Here is a 22,702-nt window from a genome sequence, read left to right as displayed (position 1 = left end):
TATAGAGTCACGAGATGTATTGACATTCCATCAATAATCACACAAGAGTTTCCAAAACTACGAAGTCCCCTTTTCTTCTCTCTCTGGACACATTTACCTAACTATTATAAAATATTTCTCTCTCTCTCTCTCTCATTCATTATTGTAATCAAAATAAACTGAATTTGATCACATTTAACGATTTAAATAAAGAGTCATGATTTTCTGACTCCCCCCTCTGACATACCTGTATGATTTTCCTCAGGATACACAACTGCACATCCCCATATATATATGGGGGTGGTTCATGGGACATATGTAAAAAACAATAGTTTTTCAAAATATGGGTTAGAAGTTTCGAATTGAGCTGATTTTTTGTGAGAATGATCTCTATGATGGGAAGATCATCAAAAAAAAAAAAAAATCAGCTCAATCTGAAACTTCTAAATCCATCAAAAGTGATTTACAAATTATTGGCAAAAATTGACAAAAAATTAACGGTCCACATTCTAAATCACTTTTAATGGGGTTAGAAGTTTCAGATTGGACTGGTTTTTTTTTTTTTTTTTTTGGATGATCTTCCCATCATAAAGATCATCCTCACAAAAAATCAGCTCAATTCGAAACTTCTAAGCCATATTTTAAAAATTTATTAATGTTACATTGTTTTTACATTTGTTTTTTTATGTCCCATGAACCGCCCCCATATGTATATTTATATATGCGCAGTTGTGCATCCCAGGGAAAAAAAACCATGGCTCTAATATGTGCCACGGTAGGGGTGTATGCCACGTTATCATTATTCTTAAATAAATATTAGAAGTGAGGATGAATGGTCTTGGGCAAAGTTTAAAACCACATATTGAGGTAATGTTTCGGTCATTTTGATTTACGATCATAAAATTATGCCCATTTGAAGTTAAGGTGCTCGTTTGGCCCTTTGGGCCATCTTCTTTTTCAGCAATATTGCTCTCTATGTAGTCTTTTCCTACATCAGCCAAAAAGCAAGTGGAGAACACTATCTTAATTAATTTAATTTAAGTTTTAAACATTACTCTATTTTCAATTTGGTTTCCTTGAATATTATTACAAGAAGTCCAAATTTTTCATACTTTAAAATACAAAAATATTCCAGTAACAATAAATAAATAACTGTTGAAAAATATTTATTATTTTACAATAATCTGTTAGGAATTTTGGTTCAATTTATGACATATTCTACAAGTACATTCATACCACATTTTCTCCAAATCCTTGATTGTGTCATTATGCCTATAAAGAACCCTTGATGCCAAACTATTAGTAAGAAATCTACCCATTTATGAGGGCCAAAAAAAAAAAAAGGAAATGGAGGAGAAATTTCATATTTTGTTTGGAAGCTTGACAACATTAAAACAATGGCCAGATGTTTTTGCACATTTTCCTAGGTATCTTAGTCCTTTAAGCTGCTCACAAGCTCAAACAGTTGGAAATGCCCTCCCTCTCCCCTCCTCACTTCAACCCATTAAACAACAACAAAAATAAATAAATGAAGAACACAGAACATCTCTCCACCACAAAATAAAAATAAAAAAACAAAATCAAGATCACAGAACAGAGAGAATAAAAGTGCAGTAAATCCTTGCATTGAAACTCACTTAAATGCAACAACTACAAATTTTCCAGAGAACCCACCTTCCACAACCTTCCTTTACTTAAAAAAGCCTCCAACTGTTTTCCTGAAGAAAACGATATACGAATCAATCAGACATTGACAAGTGTCATGTTCTTGTCTCTGCGTGAGAACTTTTGTTAAGGACCTCAAAGTATAAATCATAGACTCTGCTACAAATGGTCCTCAGCAGTCCTGACTGTTAATTCTTGCTTTATTTCCTTTCTCTCTCTTTCACAACCATTCTCTTGTTAAATTTAAACATCTCTGAAAGTAGAATTTCTGTCATACCCACTTAGTAGAATTGTTGTTTCCCTCTCAAGCTTGTACAAATTCTTCAACTTTTGATGCCAAACTTGTGAAATTTTCCTGTTCAAGCCTTAAAATCACAATTGTGATGGATTTCGTTCGTGGGTTGTTGCTCGTTTTGATCGCGATGGCCTTGATTTCACTCAATTTGAGCAATGTGGAAGGAAGAAACCACTTTCACAAGAAACTGAAGAGTGAGAGCTTAAACAATGAGAATTATGTTTCTCAATCACCTACTTATCCTACTTCAAATCCTCCTGACCCAAATGATCCCGAGAATTCCACGTCGGATCCTTGTATTTTCGATGTAACATCTTTTGGGGCGGTCGGAGATGGTTCAAATGATGATACTGACGCATTCAGGTCAGCTTGGAAAGCGGCTTGTGCCGTTGAATCAAGCGTTCTTCTAGCTCCGGCTGATTACATTTTCACAATCACTTCAACAATCTTCTCTGGCCCATGTAAGCCGGGCATTGTGTTTCAAGTAAGCGAAAAAAAAAAATCAAGAAAATATTTTACATATTATTTTGTTTATTTGACTTGAATTTTGCTTAAACAATCTTCATTAAAATGGTGAGCTTTGTTTGTGACAAGTTGGATGGAATTCTGATGCCGCCCGATGGCCCAGATTGTTGGCCTAAATCCGATAGTAGAAAACAATGGCTCGTGTTTTATAGAATCGATGGGATGATATTCAAGGGAAGCGGAACCATCGAAGGGAATGGAGAGAAGTGGTGGGAACTACCTTGCAAACCTCATAGGGTACTTGAATCGCAAACCCAATTTTTTGTAATTTTTTTTATTTATTCATTCGAAGCAAAGGAAATGGTAATTAACGCTATTTGAAATGTCGTTACAGGGTCCTCATGGAACGACATTGAAAGGACCATGTGACAGCCCGGCTGTGAGTATTTCATCCAAATCTCAATTCAAATTTTATCCATCCTAAAGAATTTATATCTTAATGAATGTGTTTATTCTGTTTTTCAGTTAATTCGATTCTTCATGAGCTCTGATTTAGTCATCAGTGGCCTACGAATCCAAAACAGTCCCCAATTCCACATGAAATTCGATGGGTGTGACGGAGTTCTTATAGAACAATTATCCATATCTTCCCCAGCTCTTAGCCCCAACACCGATGGGATTCATGTAGAAAACACAAAGAATGTTGGCATATACAACTCAATCATAGCCAATGGTAAGGAACAAATTGTTTCTCCTTTATGGGTAGTTTATACAATTATTTATCATCTTATATGTCTTAATAATCCGAAACTGATTTTAAATAGGCGACGATTGCATCTCGATTGGAACGGGTTGTTCTGATGTTGATATAGAGAATGTAACTTGTGGGCCTGGTCACGGCATTAGGTATGTACATATCGTTCGTCAAACTCATGAACTAAACTCATCCATTTCTAAGTCGAAGTGCTTAATTGAGTTAATTTTTTTTCAGCATTGGGAGCCTCGGAGTGCATAATTCACAAGCATGTGTCTCGAACATAACCGTCCGCAATGCAATTGTGAAGAACTCGGACAACGGTGTAAGGATCAAGACATGGCAAGGCGGGTCAGGTTCGGTAACGGGTATATCGTTCGAGAACATCCAAATGCAGAACGTGAGGAATTGCATCATCGTTGACCAATACTATTGCCTCTCTAAGGATTGCCGGAACGAGACTTCGGCGGTGTACGTCTCCGACATTTCTTACAAAAACATAAAGGGTACCTATGACGTGCGGAACCCTCCCATACACTTTGCATGCAGCGACACAGTACCATGTACCAATATAACACTATCAGAGGTGGAACTTCTCCCTGAAGAGGGTGAGTTGGTTGATGACCCATTCTGTTGGAATACTTATGGAACTCAAGAGACACTCACAATCCCTCCCATTGATTGCTTACAAGATGGGGAGCCTCAGACATTCTCAGAGAGATCTAATTATGCTTGTTAGATAAATCAAACAAAACCAATAGTAGAAAAATATTGTATAGAGCCCAAGCGCCCTTCATATGTATTGAGGGGTATTGTTTTATGCTTTAGGCATCATCCCTTTTGGGGTTTGTTTCCCTTACAGTGTGATGAGGAACAGTAGAAATGGGGTTTATTTATTTTCCCTATATTGCAATTAATAGAATTATTAAAGCATTTAAATACAAGTTTTGGATTTCATTTTATTTTATGTGAGTTCAGTAAGGTATTCAAAGCACAGTTTTAAAACTCGTTGAGTTGAACCAACTCAATAGGATTTCAAGATGACTCAATCACAAAACTTGATGGAACTAACTTGTCAAATCAACTCAAAATCTCTGATGAGTCAAATCGAAACTCAACCAAGTCAGTATGAAAATGCATAGAGTCAAAGAGATGGAATTCCAAAAACTCCTGAAATCCACCATTTTTAAGTTCTTTAACCTATTCAACTTGGTCTTCAATCAATTGACTTCAACCCCTTGAGCAATACTCTTGATTTTTATACTAAAAAATCCATCATCTTCAAGTTCTTAAATATGTTCAATTTCGTCTTCAATCCATTGACTTCAACATCTAGAAGAAAACCATTGATTATTCCATATAAAACATCCATGTTCTTCAAGCTCTTCTACCTATTCAATTTCATTTTCAATCCATCGACTTCAATTTTCGGAAAAATCCATCATCTTCTACTTCCCCAAAAATCCTACCTTGTTTGTGAATTAGGAGAATTAGGAAGCTTGCCTGAGATTGGGATTGAATCCATAACATCTCACAAAGGGAAAGTGCAAATAAATCACCACAACAATCTGTGGGGCGTGCTAATATACACCTGATAGGGATCATTCACTATTATGGTCTTTGAGGACATCTTCAGTGCCCATGCACCTATATTACAACAGGAACTATGGCTGAGAAAATAATAATTACCCAGATACACATATACATCCTGCCAATAACATTGACATACATACATCCTACCTTCCAAACAATGTTAGTTATGCTGGCTTCCCCAAGACATCATTGGTCACGAATATGTCGAGCTGCTTGAACCAACACATTGCATGGAAGCTTTCTTGCATGAAAACCGATGAGTAACTTGGAAAACAAAGCTGCAAACAGTATTTGGGTCTCCTCATCTACGGTCAAGAAGAGGGAAACATGTACAAAGACAGATTTGATTTCATGTTACAGAGTGGACTGCAACCATTAAATCATAGAATTAACACTTAAATCAGTATTTTGTTTCTGTTTTCAGAAATCTCACCCGGCAACGTCATTTTAGACCACAAGAGTTACAAACTCAAGCTCAACGAGAAGGGCAACAAAAATGCCCTACCACGCATTTTCCCATTTCAACAATAATACTCTAGGTTTAAATTGGCTCAGAACAGCCCAGCCCAACCCAGTTCTGCTCTGCCGTATGCCTGGGCTTCCTTCCAAAATGAGAAGCACCAAATGCTCTGTTCTCCACAGAGTTTGCAGGTCTTGATAGTTAAAAACTGGGTTAATTCTAAGGTCCATTAACATGAAATGGGCAAAAGCGAAATTCCCTGAAGCTAAAAGATGAAATGTTCTCCTGATCATTAACATGTTCACATAAACCAGAAAGAGTTATAGAAAAACATAAAAAGACGAGTCATCTACTTTTCATTGTACTCCTTACACGTTGCAAAACACGGACAAATTCATAAAACAGTGAGAAGTCTAGCCCTGCTGGGTTGTCACTACCAAAGGTCAGTTTTGAACTTCCAGAACTGTAAGCACATGGGTTTTGACAGCATATAAGGTCGAACCCACCGAAATGTTTAATCAGACTCTCGAGTTTGTTACTTGTCAGCTTATTAATGTCTTCTATCTGCACCAATTCACTTGTTTGTTGAGTGCTTTGCCACCATCTTTTTAGAATCCTTCGATTTGTTTCGGATGCTTCAACCGAAACAACACCTTTAAGTCGAACCCCAAGCCGATGTAAAGCAACCTCAGCCCCTCCAATTCCACTGTAAAGAGACAACATTGTCAGCCCATCTGGAAAAATCAGTTTCAAGATGGACAGATGATACCCAAGTGTGTCTGTTTGGAAGCAATGTTTGAGTGATTTCAGTCTTTCTGTCAAATCACACCCCACAACCTGTGTGTGGTGTGAAGGGTATCCTAACATGCATTCCAATTGTTCAGGCTCGATGGGGCTCAGTTTGTACATCCCCACCCATACTAGATTCAGTGTCTTGCAATGGTGAAGGATGTCCGTTTGTTGCTCCTTTGAAAGCATCCCTTGTGAATCAATTAAAATCCTCCCTAGTCTCTCGCATAGTTGAGAAATTCCCTTAGTTTCAGAACTGATGCAGCTCAACTGCTTCCTATTGTCCCACGATGGCCACCACTTCTTCGTGTGTGGCATTGCATCTTCGATTGTCATTGGTGGCCTTGGAACAATGTAAGATCTAGTGTCAGTAGGAAGATTATGAATGTAGCCTTCCTTCCTACTTAATGCCGAGAAGAACTGAGTGTTCACAAACTCTGGAGCAATTGCATACAAGAACTGTGATATTTTGGTCCACGTGTCATGGGAGACATCAAGGACATTTCCATAAAAGAAATAAGGAGGTTTAGCTAGCATTTGATGAAGACTCCTACATGGATTGGGCCTGGGTGGTAGGGGCATTTTTAGTTTCTCGAGTGACTCCTCTGCCAACTGAGGGATGTCTTTATGCGGCGAAGGCATGGAAAAGGTGGTAGATTTGGGTTTAACAGTACTCGTTTTTGGTCCGAGAGGGCCAAGGAAGGTTGAGTACTCTTCGTACTCATGTTTCGGCCTTTTCCCTTTAAGAATGTTTTTGAAGTCTACATCCTCCACAAAAGGCACATCATTTGAATTTGATGCCTCAGTCTTTGGTATTAGGGTTTCAGAACAATGGCGTTTGTTGCGTTCTTCCACAGGACTTCCTAGAGGTGGCCAACCGTCTTCAGTATGTGAATGGTATGAACAGTGAAAACTAGATGGGTCCTGCAAAAACCAGATAGAAACCACTTTTGAGTAATTGCACACCTACTAACTGAAGAAAAGATCCCAACTATGTTTGAACTGTAGAGGTTTTCTAGCCATTCACATTTGTGAATCAAATAATCAAACTAAAACAATAGGCAAAGCTAAATAGATTCAAATAAGGAACATTGACTAATTTGAGTAAGGAGGACAACCTCTTGTTTTATAAAGCGGGTATCAGCAATTCGACTTGCAAAAATTGAATCGGCAAGCTCCCCTACTGGAATTTCTGCACCTGAAAGTCAGAAAAGACATCAGAATTCAAAGGTAAAAAAAATGTCAAGTAATGAAAAGTATTCGATGGGTAAGAACTGAGACTTTTTCCCTGCATATGTAATTTCCAATTTATTAAAATGAAATAGCTGAATCTCATAACTCTCATTGAAAGTTTTCTCTCTCTCCTGAGGGATTTTCAAAGACAAAACCAGTCATAAATTGAAACATAGGGAACTCTTGAACTTGTTTACAATTTGTAGGCACTTTGTTTTATGGGTAATTGCTTTGAAGGAACCAACAAGGCCACACCATCTCCAATGGCCAAGGTATAAAAGATAGTGGAACAAAAATGCACAAAAGTAAATTTCGTTCCCACCACAGAAAAATTGCACTTACGCTATGCTAATCCACCAAATTTGATTTCCTCCCAAATGTTGAATAAATAAAAACTATGATGAAAATCTCTCACCATATTTATCAATAGCTGAAGATATTTCATCCTCAGAAAATCCCATTTCAAGCAAGCGAAGTGTCTTATCCATAGTCCCAAACAAGGTTTCAATAGTAATTCCCTGAAATATTCAAAGAATAAACTAGTCTTAGATACCAAGGACCAGATATGTCCAATGGGTAACCGAGCTGCAAGGATAAGGAACCTTGCATATTTTCAAATACCTTAGGAACAAAAGGTTGTCATAGATGACAAACTAAAAAATAAGTTCAAGTATACACCACAATGCACGCTTCAAACTCTTGCAGAGCACCAATAAAACCACATTCAGATACAAATTCACCAATATGCATGCAATTTGAAAGATGCCACTAGATCAACACATATAACAAGATTACAGTTCCAGCCCATCGTAAGGGCTATATTTTTTACCAACAATATCTTTAACAGTCTGCAAATTGTTTTAGGACCAAGGAACAAGCATTTACATAGTGCAATTCTCATGGACTAGCTACTGAAGTGGCTTTCCCACTTAATTTCATCTAGTAACCATCTCATTGATGGGGAGTGTAATTCCTAGTCTATTCTCAGTAGAAGTCAATCAGTTGCAATGTGATACTTGTGAGTTGATGAAAAACTAACATCCAAGTTTGAATAATTGAGGTTTATCCCCGTCTGTTATCTCCTTGATTGTTACTGTTGTTTCAAGTTTCATCTATATGACAGGGTGGACAAATTAAGCATCACATATTTGATAGTGCAAATAACAAAAGTGCATAACATGCAAGTGACATATTTACAAACAGCATAAAATCAATTCGAAATACAGTGAGAGTTCCATGCATGAGATAGGAAAGACCTCTTCATTTCTATCATCAACGTTAGTCGCATCATTTATATCCCTTCCTGCACTCTTAGCTATTTGAGCAGCAACTATGAAGTCCACAAGCTCATTAACAGGAGCATCTTCACCTGAAAATGCACAGAAGATGAATGATTGAAAGGAGTAAGAGTTCTTCTATAACTTACCAAAGAATCAACTTACAATCTAAAGATCCAGTGAAACCAGAATCATAAATTGGAGTCTTGATACATGAATAGGAAATCATAAATCATCTTCCATAAAACTTGATATATAAAGCCTTGGTATGTTGATCAATGACATATAACTTTTCCATGCCAATCCTATTTACTCGACTGCATGATGCCTTGATCAATTAAAAGGAGCCCATGTAAACACAACATAGTTTGAAGTGGGCAACATATTCCCATAAAAGATTGTGCACTTAAGAAGTAAATGGTATCTATCTGTAACCAAAGTATATGCAAACTAGACCCCTCTCAACCTTCTTGTGGACAAAATGCTTAGTTATCAATCTCATCATCTATTTGTAGACATCTTCGTAAATTGATAAGTTTCCAAATTCCTTTGTTTTGGCATTGTTAGCATGTTCAATGAGATATTCAACGATCTTATTTGTATGTGATTTGAGCATGCTAAGGCCAAATTTGGAAATGGTACATGTGCAAGATGGCACACTATGTTTGGTGATTTCCTTGAGTTGTGTTTTAGAAGTATTTTGATCAATTCAAAATCCAATTGAATTCAGCTTTGACACAGGTGAACACTTCACATGAGAAGGAAAAATAATAAACAAAGGATTGACGGTAAGCATGAAAATTTTCGATGTTACTAAGCCAAATAATTACGTTCCCACAAAAGCAGGAAAACATAAGTTCCAAAGTCACTTCAATGAAAGCTAGTGTCTTACCTAAATCATAGTCAGTAACCACGAACGTCTTAAGATCTTGGAAATGCAGAAATAACTTACTTACCAAGCTTATCAATTGCAAAATCAACTTCTTGCACAGAGAAATTCATCATTAATAAAGATGCCCTTTTGTCCCCATTAACCTCAGAAGGTACATCGAACTCCTGCCATACACGAGTGTCAGCAATAATTAACTGAACCTACCATATAAAACTTTGTATAGAGACATATTAAAGAGTGCATGCATTCACAACCAAAAACCTATAACTTCACCAGTTGATTACCACTAATAATTGATGCTTCTTCAGATGGACTAATGGCAACTTTCAGTGGCATAACAAAAGTCAATCAGGCTTAAAAAAGCAAAACATAAAAATATCAAGAAAAGGGTAAAAAACATTGATTATGTATTTATACACAGTGCCTATGTCACTTTTCCCTAAAATTTGTTCAGTTTAAAATGGGATTAATTTGAGGAAGTTTACTTTGATACAGAGAAGTTTTGTAAAGATTCTCGAATATAGAGAAACTTGGAAAATTATTGCCAAAACAAAGGGAAAACATAATACTATGACAGGAAAGGATGGAACTAGATGACAAGAGTTACAACTCATTTTATAATTAAAATAATTCAACAGAGAAACTAAGGGGAAGCCTCGAAACAGGAATAAATTGGCCCAATTTATAACTCATTTTATAATTAAAGTAATCCATTTGGAGTAACATATACAAGATGAATAGCGCTCGACAAATACACAAAATCACATCAGAGACTGAGAATCTAAGGGGCAAAATTTTCAATTGATTGTTCAGATAATAATTTAAGTAACTAAAATTCAATTGCACACTTAATTTTCATAGCCAAATTGATCAAAGACATTAAATGTACTGGTTGAGGCCCTAAAAATCAAAAGCTAACAAACAAAATTATGTAAATGCTTTATAGATTCGTAGATTTGCTACACAACACTTTTGGAATACTAATATAGCTTAAATGTATCAGTAAATTCATGAGATTACAGAAAAGAAAATTACTGAAGAATGATTTCAAAATAAGCAATCCAAGGAACTACATCTTGTTTACAACCCTTCCAATTTTTTTTTTTTAGACTCGAAAACTCTTTAATAGAGTAATCTTTTTCAATTAAAAACCTCACAAAAGCAAGCAAGTGCAGAAAAAGGGTGATATAATGTTTTTAAATATTTCTGATTTGCTTTAAGGTTTCAATTGTGAACAGTCAAATTTGCCAAAATATTACATGTCAATTTTGCTTCATCAAGTTAAAAATCAACAAAATTTGGCTATGCTCCCCAAAAGTGCAAAAGGGCACCTATGACCCATTAAGGGCTTAAAAAGGGCTATGGAAAAAATGCATAGCCCCTTATAACCTAGTCAAACCGTGACAATACTCAAACCGGTGTTGATCAAACTCTTCAAAACAAAAGACCCTACAAAGGCCCTCGATATTTCAGTTCCACAACAAAAAGCCCAGAATGTTAACTAACATTCCACAAGAAAATCTTATATAGTTCTTAAACTGTAGTCAGTTAATAATGATCTGTATTTTCCAGTGTAAGAGAAGGCATCATCGTGTTTTGAAAAATTAATATTTCATGTAGTTTCCATTATGAATGTAAATATGCCCTGACCAATATTGACATAGCAGAAGCGTGTGAATTAATAGATTCAATAGGAATTAAGAGATTGTATTCAATGAAACACACAAAATCAATTTGAATCAATAGATTCAATTGATAAACAAACAATAGTTTGAAGAAGATAAAGCAAAGAACTAGAAAATAACTAAGAGATAAAAGAGAATTGAATTTATTGAATTTCGTTTTTGACCCACCTTATATAGATAACTTTATCATTAACAACTTAGAAATCTTCTAAAATACTAAAAAATAACTTTCTAATTTATATATAATATAATACTAACTTTCTAAACCTATTATAGCTCTATTTGGACACTTCTAATAATACCCTAAAGAATAAAAGCGAATTTATACAAAAATAAAAACTGAAAAACAAATTAGAGATTGTCTCATTGGAAACTAGACAAAATAGAAATTTTCTAAAGTTGAACTAGAAATCTTACTAGAACTAGAAAATAGAAAGAAATCATGCTAGAATTAGGAAACTACTTAAGACTCTTTAACTAAAATTGTTGATGTCCTACATCAAATATGCATTTGCCAGGTCAATGAAAATACAATGGGATGTTGGAGGGTTCAACCCGTTCATAATTTCTTTATTTTATCTTTTCCTCAAGAACTTTATGAGCAATTTTTGCAAAAAACAAATAAGATTGGGTAGCGTGGAAGTTGGATGGTCAATATTGGTGTTGGAGGGCAAAGACAATCTAAGAACAAAAACACATAATAGAAAAGAAGAAGAATAAATAGAACAAAACAAGTAAAGCATATTAAAAAGCCCGAGCCTCATTTTACTAAATGCCAATTTGAAGAAGCTTTTAAAACCAAAAACAGAAAGGAATTTTGAAGCATGAAGTGAACAGAGAATGGGATCACTCCTAAACCTCCTCAACTAATTATAATTACGCATTCAACCAATTAGTGCCACTGTCACTAAATGAATGCCTTTAAACTTCTAGGTTGCACTAAAAAAATATCATCCTATTCTAGTTTAGAACAATTATGAAAACATTCAACAGAAGTGACAAAACTATGCAACACAACAGCAAGTTACCTCAATTTTGGGTCCATTTGAAGTGAGTAGTTCAGCAGAACTACTTCCATCCTCGCGGTCACTAAATATTCCATCCAGAGAATCAGGTGATTCAGGCGGAGATTTTTCAATAGCCTAAAGCATTCCAAAGCACATTAACCATTAGGCATTTGAAGTCTTAACTAGATGTAATAAATTAACAAATCATACGTATCAAAAAATTAAGAACATTCACAAATCTTTACAATAATAATGCAAACAACACCAAGAGAGCAATACAAATTCAATATGTTTATTCAGTATTCAATTAATGGATGCAGGTGAAACATGAAAAGTTCATTAAAAATCTAATCAAAGGTAAATTTTAAATTCCTTTTCTATAGGTAAAGAGATTTCATTAAAGATAATGAACAAGGTAGGAGGACCTGTATGCAGCACCCAACAGAAAACCAAGGTATGTTGCAGGGAAGACACTCATTAGGGATGGCAATGGGGTGGGTTTGGGCTGGGTTTAGCTTAACCCATCCCCGGTCCTGATTATTAGTGTTCACCCTGAACCCGCCCTAACCCCTACTCGGGTCTAAATGTTTTAACCCATCCCCTCCCCTCATAGTATGTCTAAAACCCGATGCCACCCCACCTTTTAACACAATTTTTTTTTCCTTTCTCTTAATCAAATTGGGAAATCTCCAATTTTTTAATCAAAGCAGATCCTACTAAGATTTTAGAAGATGCATATATATAAATTGGGGTGGGGCGGGGCAGGGAATATCAAAACCGTCCCCAGCTCGAATCAGATCTGGTTCTTCATTTTTAACACCAAAACCGCCCCAAAACCGTTTAAAGGTGTGAAAACCCAACCCTATAGGGGTGAGGCGGGGTAAATTTGTCATCTCTAACGCCCATCTCACAACCCAAAATCCTTGCAAATTGGGAACGGCCCCAACCCAAAGATTTGGTTTTGTGCAGGTTAAGCACAAGCCTGAACATCGCCTAAGAAATTGAAATTGGGATGGAGAAGCATCCACATAAAATAATATATAAGTGGCATACTGAAGATGAATCACCATTGGACTCCCTTTATTAGCCCTAAATCAAGTCAACACCCCTATTTCCACATCCTCATTAACAAGTCTCCCCAATAACTACCCCTTAGGATTGGCTTAACGCTAAAACGAGCGAAATGTTTTACTCCCCTTGGTTGTGTCTTCAGAACTTGGTGGCTTCTTGACATACCCTATTGCACGTCGTGAAACTTTCGTGGGGTTGGGACATGCGATCACAAGGAATAATCCCACCACAAAGGGTATTGGGAAACCCTAAGATATCAATATATATACATGGGAACGGATCATGGGACATATGTAAAAACAATGTAATAATAATAATTTTTCGAGAAGTTTCAGATTTAGCTGATTCTTTGTGAGGAGGATCTCTATGATGAGAAGATCATCCTAAAAAAAATGAGTCCAATTTGACACTTCTAACCCCATCAAAAGTGATTTAGAATGTGGACCGTCAATTTTTTACCAATAATTTGTAAACCATCTCGAATTTAAATCTTCCTTCCAAGTCAACCAAGTAAACAAAAAGAGTTTTACAACATCTTCAACCAAGGAAAAGAAACAATATTATACCATGCAAGGAAGTCCACTTACAGAATACGTAAAGAGAGTCTCCAATAACAAGTCAGCATTATCTTCACCTACATTTGACGAAAAAATACCCTAACCATCAACAACCCAGTTCAAGTGCCAATGTCATGCATGAATTTAAACAAACACTACTATGTGTAAGTAAAGCTTTGCATTCCTTCTATTTTTGTAAATAAACCCACCATTTTCCCTAAGCACTTTGTCAACAAGAGATGGCGAGAATCCCATCCCTACAAAGTATGGTTTTAAATGGCTCTGGGAAGAACTTGCAAGACCTCCCTAGGATCAAATAACACAAAACAAAACACGCAACTTTTCAAGAGTTAAAGAATGAATATCTGAACTTAATGAATACATTAATCCAATTCCAAAAAATTGTTGATGCCTAAGAACCAGATAAATGCATAAGTTAAAAATTTAGTCTTCGATATTTGGTTAGAGGAATAAAAGTTGGCAATGATCTGAAGAACAACACAGGTGGTTTATACAAAATTGTGCAAGTCAAAAGTTGAAATGTCATAATAAACAAAGAGATAGTGGACATAGAGATTCCCAAGATAAAAGTGATTGAGTCAATGGCTTGATCCAGGATTCCTGCTCAGAGAAATAAAATTTGGCAGTGATTCAAAGAGTTAAACATTTTGTCCAAACAAAAATGACTAGGTCAGATACAACTTTAAAAGAAATCAATATTAGTTTAGAACTTCATTAACCTAAGCTACAAAAGGTTGTTTTGCAATGATAAATCATAGTTAACATAAAAACACATTGGCATTGATTTTAAACACTAACATAATGTAAAAAACACCAAGTTCCCAAAACCTTGAAATGTCCATTTGGTTAGATGAAAATATTGTCGGTAGAATACAACAAATAGAACAAAAATAAATCAAGTATGTGCACACAAACTGGAAAGACATAAATAAATTAAGGACTTCGACATTACTTTACACCTACTATGGAGTCCAACAGGGGCGGAGCCAGAAAGGAGTCAGTGGGGGCAATTGCCCCCACTCAAATTTTCTTTTGCCCTTCGATTTGTGCTTTAATTTGAGATACCCCTATATTTTCAACTAGTTACATGCCCCGTTTTCCCCCACTCCCTCACCTCCCTCCAATTATTGCCACCCCCCTCAGTTTTTTAAGATGAAATTGTCCATTGACTTGGGCCTTCTCCCATAGAATAATTGGAAATGACCTAAACCCTTTTCATCAACTTCTAACCAAAATCCTTTGAATTTAATCCCCAAAATCATTCAACTTCAAGCTCTTCAACATTACCATTAGCTATAGTTTGCCCCCACTACAAGAAAATTCAGGCTCCAGCGTCCAACATAGTGATTTACTTGAAATATGGAGTTTCCTTGTTAAAGAGGGTTCCTCTACCACTTCAAAATTTTAAAAGATATTGCCTACGTAAGAAAACTCACAGTTTGTACATAGAAATACAAGTAACCATAAGATACAGAACTGAACAAGCAACTGTATGGCACTGATATTTAGGATGTGGATTGTAACACCAATAAAACAATATTTTACTATTTAGAAAATGAGATAAATGTACTAGAAATTTCAACAGATATAAGCCAACTGGATGCTAACCAATAATTTGGAAAAGACAAGCGTACCCCAATTGGCTTTGAGCAACTTGTGCTAGAAGGTGAGTCCAAACCCAAGACCCCAACCTCTGACTTTACTTTTATCTCAACTTCGAGATCTGAAGAACTCTCACTATCTACATAATCTCCCATTTTGGCCTTCAGAATGAAAATAAGAATATAAGAGTACGAAAAAAGAAACACATACAACTTATTAGATCAAAACTTTGTGGAAAGTATCCTGAAACAAAGCACCTCTGATGAAACTAAATATGGCAGGGAGGGGGAGAAAAACTGAGTTTCCCCCGACCTCTTTATATGAGCCTTCTAAGGACCTCTGCAAAAAGAACAAAGTCAGACTGGCCAATGAACACACTAGTGGCAAAAATACAAATTTTCTGGTCATAAATACAACTGATGAGAAATCCATGACTCAATGACTATAGACAGGTTATGCTCACCATTTTAGCTCTCAAATGTAATGCAGGACCAAAGAACTTGTTCAATTTTTATTGATGCAAGTGAGTAATTCAATCTTTTTACATTTTTAATGAAAAAACATAGGCTGAATCCAAACAAACAATTCTTGAAGTCCACTAGCTTTTTCAAGTTTTAGGAGTTAGAAATTGGCATGAGTCAGACGTTGACTCTATTCAAACTAAATAAACTGTTTTTCTTTTCCAGTTATAAGAATGAAGCTCTTAGGATGTAACAATTCAAATTTCGAAACACATTTACTAATGTGAGTTTGAATTAAGATGTATGAATTGGGGTAGATCAAAATCTTGTTAACCTGTAAGTCAATCAACTTCAGTGGCACTGAAATAGAGACCACTATAAGATGTGTGATGTAAAAGCCCTAGAAGGCCTGTTTGTCATTCTAGTTTTGACTCTTTTGGGTTCTGGCACTTTAATACAAATACTTTTGAAAAAAAAATACTCCCAATTATTCTAGCTTCAAAAAATTTAGAAATGTGACTCTTACAAACCACTTCCAAGCAGGCAAAGAAATAAGTTGAACCCAAAGTTAAAGAAGGCATTTCTAGATATGGAAAACAAGATAACACCTTGCCGGATTGCTCACAAAATCATCATGGATTGTGGCTTTCATTTGGATGAGTTTGTTGAGAAATATGACATTTTTGCAGCACATTGATCATAACTACCATGGATTTCTTTATGCTGTGTTATTTGCCTCTCTAATGGGACAAAGGATCATATCCTCGTTATTGTGTGTGCAAAATTCAGTATTACTATCTGTATATAATCATTGGCTCTAGTTACACATGACCAAACCATCCCAATTGACTCACTCTGGAAGATGTTTTTTGATTGTAAACATTCCACTCCAAAAGCATATCAATATTATGGCCTTCATCATTTTGTAACAAATCACATAAGTACGCGAGTTCTCCCTTTCTTTTACTTACTTGCATACAGAAATCTGTTTCTAATATTTTATTTAGTTCCAATTGGACCAACAGTTGGTCCACATACAAGATCTTGAGGTATCTCTTTGTGATCCCCATGTCATAAACCTAAACGAGACAAATATAAATCTAAAACAACCAAAACAGAACTATTTCAAGCTCCAAATTGTCAAAGACGAAGATCACATTCACGCCCTTTTATATTCTGAAAATTCAAATTCAAGACTCATGAGGAGAATAAAGAGTAAAATTTATACTATTCAACCAAAATTGAAATTTACAATTTGCATAGATAAACATTTAATGAAGTAATTTGCCGAACAACGAAGAAGATATACAAAATGAATCATGCATAACAAACCTTAAAAATCCAAAAACAAAAATTGCAATTAATAGAGAGTTCACAGATGGATTGAAAAAAATAAAAACTGAAAAAAAATAATATTATACCTAAACAAGGATATGAACAATGATATTCCAGAAAAGAACACAACTAGAAGAGATTTTGTGGAACCTGGGTTTTTGGGCATCTCCTTTGGTTCAGATGAATATGCTACAAAACCATTAACCAGCAGAAGTACGCATCCACTGGAAGGGGCACGCACAAGGAATGCTATGTCTATGTAACGCTGCAAAGCAATTTTGGCAGTCTTTTGTAAAGATACCCCAGCTTATGATAATACTATTATAGCAAATAAATGTCATATTTTTTGGATTATATTCTAAAGAATATTATCCAAACAACCCTAAAGTTATTTAAATTTACAAAACTCCCAAACTATTTAAATCTTTTTTGAAGAATGGAACTGGGACTTTTTATTTATGCCATTAAGATTTGATTATTAGGAAATTTTCCCAGGTAGAAATCTGATTGCCTTTCCCCAAAAAAAAAAAAAATTTTGAAAAGAAAACTTTCCAAATTGTGTTTGTAAAATTGGTGGCCCATTCGGTTCTGGTAAAAGACAGACAATTCCTTCAAATCAGCTAGTATTGTTTTAAACTTCTTATAAAATCTAACCAGATCGCTGATTTGGTTTTCAAAACATTGACTTAAATCCAACTAACCATATACATCACTCTCTATTAAAAGTAACTTTTTCATTTGGACTTTACTCCAACTATTCAAATTTATCACCCTCCATGAAAAGTTTTTTTTGTCCAATCTAGTCATTAAAATGCATTGCACGATTTTTGTTGTCTAAAATAGTCTACAATGCATACATTCGCTATACTAGTTTCTGCAAATATATAATTGATATATATCTTAGAAATTTGAATTTTTTTTCAATAACTTGAAGTATACAGGGTAATATAGTTATTCTATATATTCTTTATTTGCTTTTAATAATTTTTTGTCACTTTCATCTAAAAACAATGAGTATTAAGATAATTGATTGGTCATAATAAAAAAAATAAAAATGCAACTACTTAAGCAACATGTGCACTCCCTGGTTGGCTCCATGGGAGAAGAAAAAGATGCATCTAGTGCTGCCGGCAACACTTTTTTGTTTGAGAAGCATATCTTCTCCACCCCTACACACATGCACTCCCTTGTTACCTCGCAAAAGGGAGGAAAGCAAAGCTGGCTAAATTCAGCCTTTTTTCATAGTACACCCTCATCTCTTTTTAATGTTAGATCTTTATTAAAAGGGAAAAATGAATTTGTGCATCTTTTGTTCATATAATTTTTCATTTTTTCATGTCTATCTTATTACCAAGGTTATCATAAGCGTTAGGCGAATCTAGGTTGGGGGTTTCAACTCGCCTTTTGGTTGGCTAGGCTTTGTTTTTTAAGAATGAACACACATGATAGTTCTATATTTTATTATATAATATTATTGATTAAAAAGTATTTCAAAATATATCCATAATTGTGTTTTCTTTTATTGCATGAATTTTAGTCTTTTAGAAACTTTTCTGTACTTCAATTTCTGAAGATTAAATATTAAAGATTGAAACTATGAAAATCTTAAAAATGTTCATTTTTGGTTTTTAGGCTTATGTATCTAACCCTAGAAGAAAATGATCAAGACAACCTTAATAGGGTATCTCGGTTCGTTTTCTACAGGGAGGTTGAGATGTCGTCGAGTAACTCCCTTACCATTGCTTGTTCTCACCTTTCTCATTGCCTTTTAGTCCCCTTGTTTCAAATCGCCTAGGGTAGGTGAGGCAACAACCCTCCCAATGCATAGAACCTAGGCGAACGATAATTTTTTTGCTTTTAATAACATTGCTTATTACAACTAGTTAATTATTCAAAGTGCCTACATTGAAAGATTGGTAAAGACATGTGGAGTGTTGTTCCCATGTCCTAGGTTCAAACCCCCTTAAACCCAACTTCACTTGCTAACCACTAACCCTTTACCTATTAAAAAAAAACAAAAACTAGTTAATTATTCATGCGCAATCGCTAGTTTATATACCATAAAGCAAGATAGACTTGTAGATGATTAATCCATATCCATAAGATCTCTGGCTTTTGATATCTTCCAAAAGAAATACTTAGAATCACTTGTAACTCTAATTAAATAATAAATTAAAAGGGTGAATAAGTCATTCTCACCAAGGAGAACAAAGAAAGAGTATGCATAGTGCTTCCAATATTTCTCTCCCTTTAAAAAAAAACTAACATCTGGATTGTTTAAGGATATCCACAAGAGAATAAAGAGAGAGTATGTGTAGTCCTTCCAATATTTTCTTTCCTTTAAAAAAATTTAACATCTAGATTTTTTAACGATATCCTCCAACAAACAATTAGATCCATACATTATTTGAATTTGTAAGCCATATAATCTTTTAATAAGTTGATTTTATTAATACAACCATTGTGCCTAAAAACGTAGTATAATTGTTTTAAGATACATAATTAGCAATTCTTTTACTTAACACCCATTTTGCAATGGGTGCATCACACGTATCCCTTCTGTAGTTTATATTATAAAGTGAAGTGGTGATCTAGACTTCTAGAGAGTTATTTTGAGGCTTTTCTCAGTCAAATTATGTTCTTTGATAAAAAGATCCCATCGTATAATGCTTTAGAGGATTAACTAGTTTCTTATTATTACTAAAGAAAGTAGGACGAGAGGAAAGCCATCCATTCCGGATATTTTTCTCATTATTATACCATGATAATAGATTTTTTATCATTTTAAATGCAACTTTATTGTTTGAGAAGCACATGAATTGGAAATAATTAATAGCAGATTTAAATGGAAAGATATTGAAGAGAGTTTAATGATGAAACTATTTTTAATGCTAATTCATCACGCGTTATCTCGGAATATATTTTTATTTCATAACAGTAACATTTTTATTCAATATATTCCTAGTATAGAGTTTAAAATACTAATACCATGTGGAGAAGATAGAACATTGATGTTTAAGTGTAAAACCCTTCAATGTGAAGAGAAAAACTATGTGATCTAGTCCAAAACTTAAACTCTATGAGATAATGGAATACAAGCCTTCTTTAGCAAAAAATCAAAGTATACGAAGAATCAAGAGTAAAATCATAACTCTTGGATAAAGAAAAGGCTTAGCGATTGAATGTCAATAAGAACAAAACAGATAGCTCTTGGCAAAACAGATAAGCTGCAAATATCTTTTTTTTTTTTTTATAATTAAAATTTTATTTACTACTAAAAGGCAGTCGAGAAAACCAGCCTACAATCAAGTGTTTACAACAAACCTCTTACCTTGAACACAAAGAATCTCATCTAAAAACATAAAAAAACACTCCTTTAAATTCATGAGCTAATTTGCACCAATAAAACAATAGCCCAAGTATTTGCACAATCAAGTCCTAGAGTTCGCTTTCCACCCCTTGGAAGACTCTCCTATTCCTCCCCTTCCAAGTTCCCCAACAAATGACAAAAGGAATAAGGGTCCAACGAACCCTTTTCCCACCCGAGAACACATTTTCAATCCAAACTTGGAACAGAGAATTCACTGATTTTGGAAAGACCCAACTGATTCGGAATAGGTAGAGAAAATGAGACCACGATCTATGGGCGAATGGACAATACACTAAGATATGATCCACTGTTTACCTTACACAAGAAACAAAAATTTGGCATAACAACCCTCTCTTTATTAAGTGATAGTGAGGATTTTGTCAGAAGCGGCTCACCAAATTTGAAAAAAAAAAAATTCCTTCGAAGGAACCTTTGCCGCCCCCCCCCCCCCCCCCCCCCAACCACCAAATGAGAGCAACAGGGAAGGACACCGAACTTTGAGTCAAAAGAACCGAATGGAAGGAATTTACCGAGGAGCATCTCTCTTCGGAAAGAATACACTCCCACCTATCAATCCCAGATTGCTCAAAATGTCCATGCTCGAGCTTGTTGGTAAGATCTTGAATCTCCCAATCATTAAAACCCCTCCTGAACCTGAAGCCCCTCAAAGACACACTTCCATTAAGCTGCAAATATCTGTGTAAGGAGTTCACAAATCACCACTAGATGCAATGTCGATTTGGGTGATGCTCGTCATTGGGCAGGGACTTCTTCATGATTATTCTCAGTTAGCTCTTTCTATGACTCGTTCTACGTTCCCTGCAAAGGAAGTGTGGGTAAGAATGTGCCATGTAAGGTCTCCTTTTTCATTTTTATCAACCACTCAGTCCCTCCAGCCTGAAAAAAATTTCCAGCCTATCCTCTGCCAAAAATTTTACTGAATTTAACCGAAATGTCCCCCTCCAGCCCCAAATAATTGCCAAACCCAAACTTGGTTACTTTGGTTGGAGCTACTCTTCGGCCATACTTGATTGCCCAACATTTCGCTCCATAAAGCATAGTAGTCTTACCGTGGTCACCATTTCGTAACAAATTACATAAAAACGTTAGTTCTTCCTTAATTTTACTTACATGCATCCAGAAATCTGTTTGCATGTTTAATTTCCTTCCATTTTTCACAATCAGTGTGCCCACAAACACGATTTTGAGGTATTTCTCTTTGTGATCACCATGCGATAACATCAAATTAACCAAATTTAAATTTAAACAACCTAAACAGAACTAATTCGAGATCCACATTGTTAAATACAAAGATTAAATTCATGCTAATTTTAATAGAGGAAAAAAGGAGCGAAATTTCCACTACTCAAACAAACACCAAAACTAGAAGCATTTAAACAAGAAAAAACACAATTCTCTTAGATTAAACTTTATGAAGAACTAATACGCAGAATAAATTAGAAATTTTTACATCACGAGACATGCAGAACGGGACGAACCTTAAAAATCCGAAACGAAATTGAAAGTAGCAACAATTGAACAAACAGATCAAATTCACAGATAAAGATTTGCAGCAGAAACACAAACAAGTGAGATTAAATCGAATAAAAAATTAAAATTTCAGGAAAGAATATTAAACTGGGTTTTTCGGATACTGTCCTACCTGGGTTTTCGGGCATCTTCCTTGGTTCAGTAAAAATTAAACTGACAGAGAAAAAAAAAACAAGAACCTGAACAAGTACTACTCCACTATAAGGGGCACGTGCGAAACACGCTTTTCTTTTGTAACGCCAAGGGCACGTGCAAGGCATGCTGTATGCAACGTCACGCCATCGTTTTCAAACCCGGTTTCTCGTATCGTCTCGGACGAGTCATCTCTTTTTATCTGAGTTTTTTAGCTTGATATTGATCTTTATGAATGAGAATGAAATTGTACATCTCGATCTGACTCGGGTGAGTTTTTCAAAATATCGGATAATATGACTCGGTTCTTGTACGAGTGAAAACGTTACGGACGATTCAGATTAACGAGTTGAAAACCATGTGTAATAGTGCCGTTGTTTTTTCAGGGAATCTGATGACTCGTCCCAAGAAAAAAAAACACACACTCACCAACCATCGAGATAAGCAACGGGTCACTTCCTAATGTTTATCCCTGACGAGAGGTTGAGATTTAATCTTTCTATGAATC

General features: G+C 35.3%; 2 protein-coding genes across 6 annotated transcripts; one reads left to right on the top strand and one right to left on the bottom strand.

Annotated features, from left to right (window-relative positions):
- Positions 1–1,653: 1,653 nt before the first annotated feature.
- Positions 1,654–4,102, top strand: LOC147403152 (polygalacturonase At1g48100-like). Its single transcript, XM_086438633.1, has 6 exons — positions 1,654–2,423; positions 2,534–2,701; positions 2,799–2,843; positions 2,930–3,137; positions 3,229–3,310; positions 3,396–4,102. Exons 1-6 carry the CDS (start codon positions 2,028–2,030, stop codon positions 3,895–3,897), a joined length of 1,401 nt encoding a protein of 466 aa, XP_086294759.1. The 5' UTR covers positions 1,654–2,027; the 3' UTR covers positions 3,898–4,102.
- A 1,369-nt stretch (positions 4,103–5,471) lies between these two features.
- On the bottom strand, positions 5,472–22,286 carry DRM3 (S-adenosyl-L-methionine-dependent methyltransferases superfamily protein). 5 transcript variants are annotated; one of them, XM_086438628.1, is made up of 12 exons: positions 22,175–22,286; positions 17,292–17,406; positions 15,603–15,684; positions 15,378–15,506; positions 13,932–14,028; positions 13,753–13,799; positions 12,116–12,229; positions 9,467–9,566; positions 8,490–8,602; positions 7,649–7,751; positions 7,119–7,198; positions 5,472–6,924 (listed from the first exon to the last, which is right to left on the bottom strand). In XM_086438628.1, the coding sequence occupies exons 4-12, from the start codon at positions 15,498–15,500 to the stop codon at positions 5,557–5,559; spliced, it is 2,145 nt and encodes a 714-aa protein (XP_086294754.1). In that variant the 5' UTR covers positions 15,501–15,506; positions 15,603–15,684; positions 17,292–17,406; positions 22,175–22,286; the 3' UTR covers positions 5,472–5,556. The 5 variants fall into 5 exon arrangements, with proteins under 5 accessions (XP_086294754.1, XP_086294756.1, XP_086294755.1 ...); XM_086438630.1 differs by lacking the exon at positions 22,175–22,286 and adding an exon at positions 22,011–22,152; XM_086438629.1 differs by lacking the exon at positions 22,175–22,286 and adding an exon at positions 18,895–19,128.
- Between the last annotated feature and the right edge of the window lie 416 nt (positions 22,287–22,702).

The sequence above is a fragment of the Akebia trifoliata genome, chromosome 4 (assembly GCF_017979445.1).
Source record: "Akebia trifoliata isolate Shusen 1 chromosome 4, ASM1797944v1, whole genome shotgun sequence".
Lineage (NCBI taxonomy): Eukaryota > Viridiplantae > Streptophyta > Magnoliopsida > Ranunculales > Lardizabalaceae > Akebia > Akebia trifoliata.
The sequence above is the reverse complement of the archived record's forward strand: the minus strand, read 5'-3'. Positions and strand labels throughout refer to the sequence as shown.

Coding starts and splice junctions, on each gene's coding strand:
- LOC147403152 (XM_086438633.1), top strand. CDS start 2,028: ATGGATTTCGTTCGTGGGTTGTTGCTCGTTTTGATCGCGATGGCCTTG. Junction 2,424..2,533: donor AGCCGGGCATTGTGTTTCAA/GTAAGCGAAAAA, acceptor GTTTGTGACAAG/TTGGATGGAATTCTGATGCC. Junction 2,844..2,929: donor GACCATGTGACAGCCCGGCT/GTGAGTATTTCA, acceptor TCTGTTTTTCAG/TTAATTCGATTCTTCATGAG.
- DRM3 (XM_086438628.1), bottom strand. CDS start 15,500: ATGGGAGATTATGTAGATAGTGAGAGTTCTTCAGATCTCGAAGTTGAG. Junction 14,029..15,377: donor GTTGCTCAAAGCCAATTGGG/GTACGCTTGTCT, acceptor ATTTGATCCTAG/GGAGGTCTTGCAAGTTCTTC. Junction 13,800..13,931: donor CAAAGTGCTTAGGGAAAATG/GTGGGTTTATTT, acceptor CGTCAAATGTAG/GTGAAGATAATGCTGACTTG.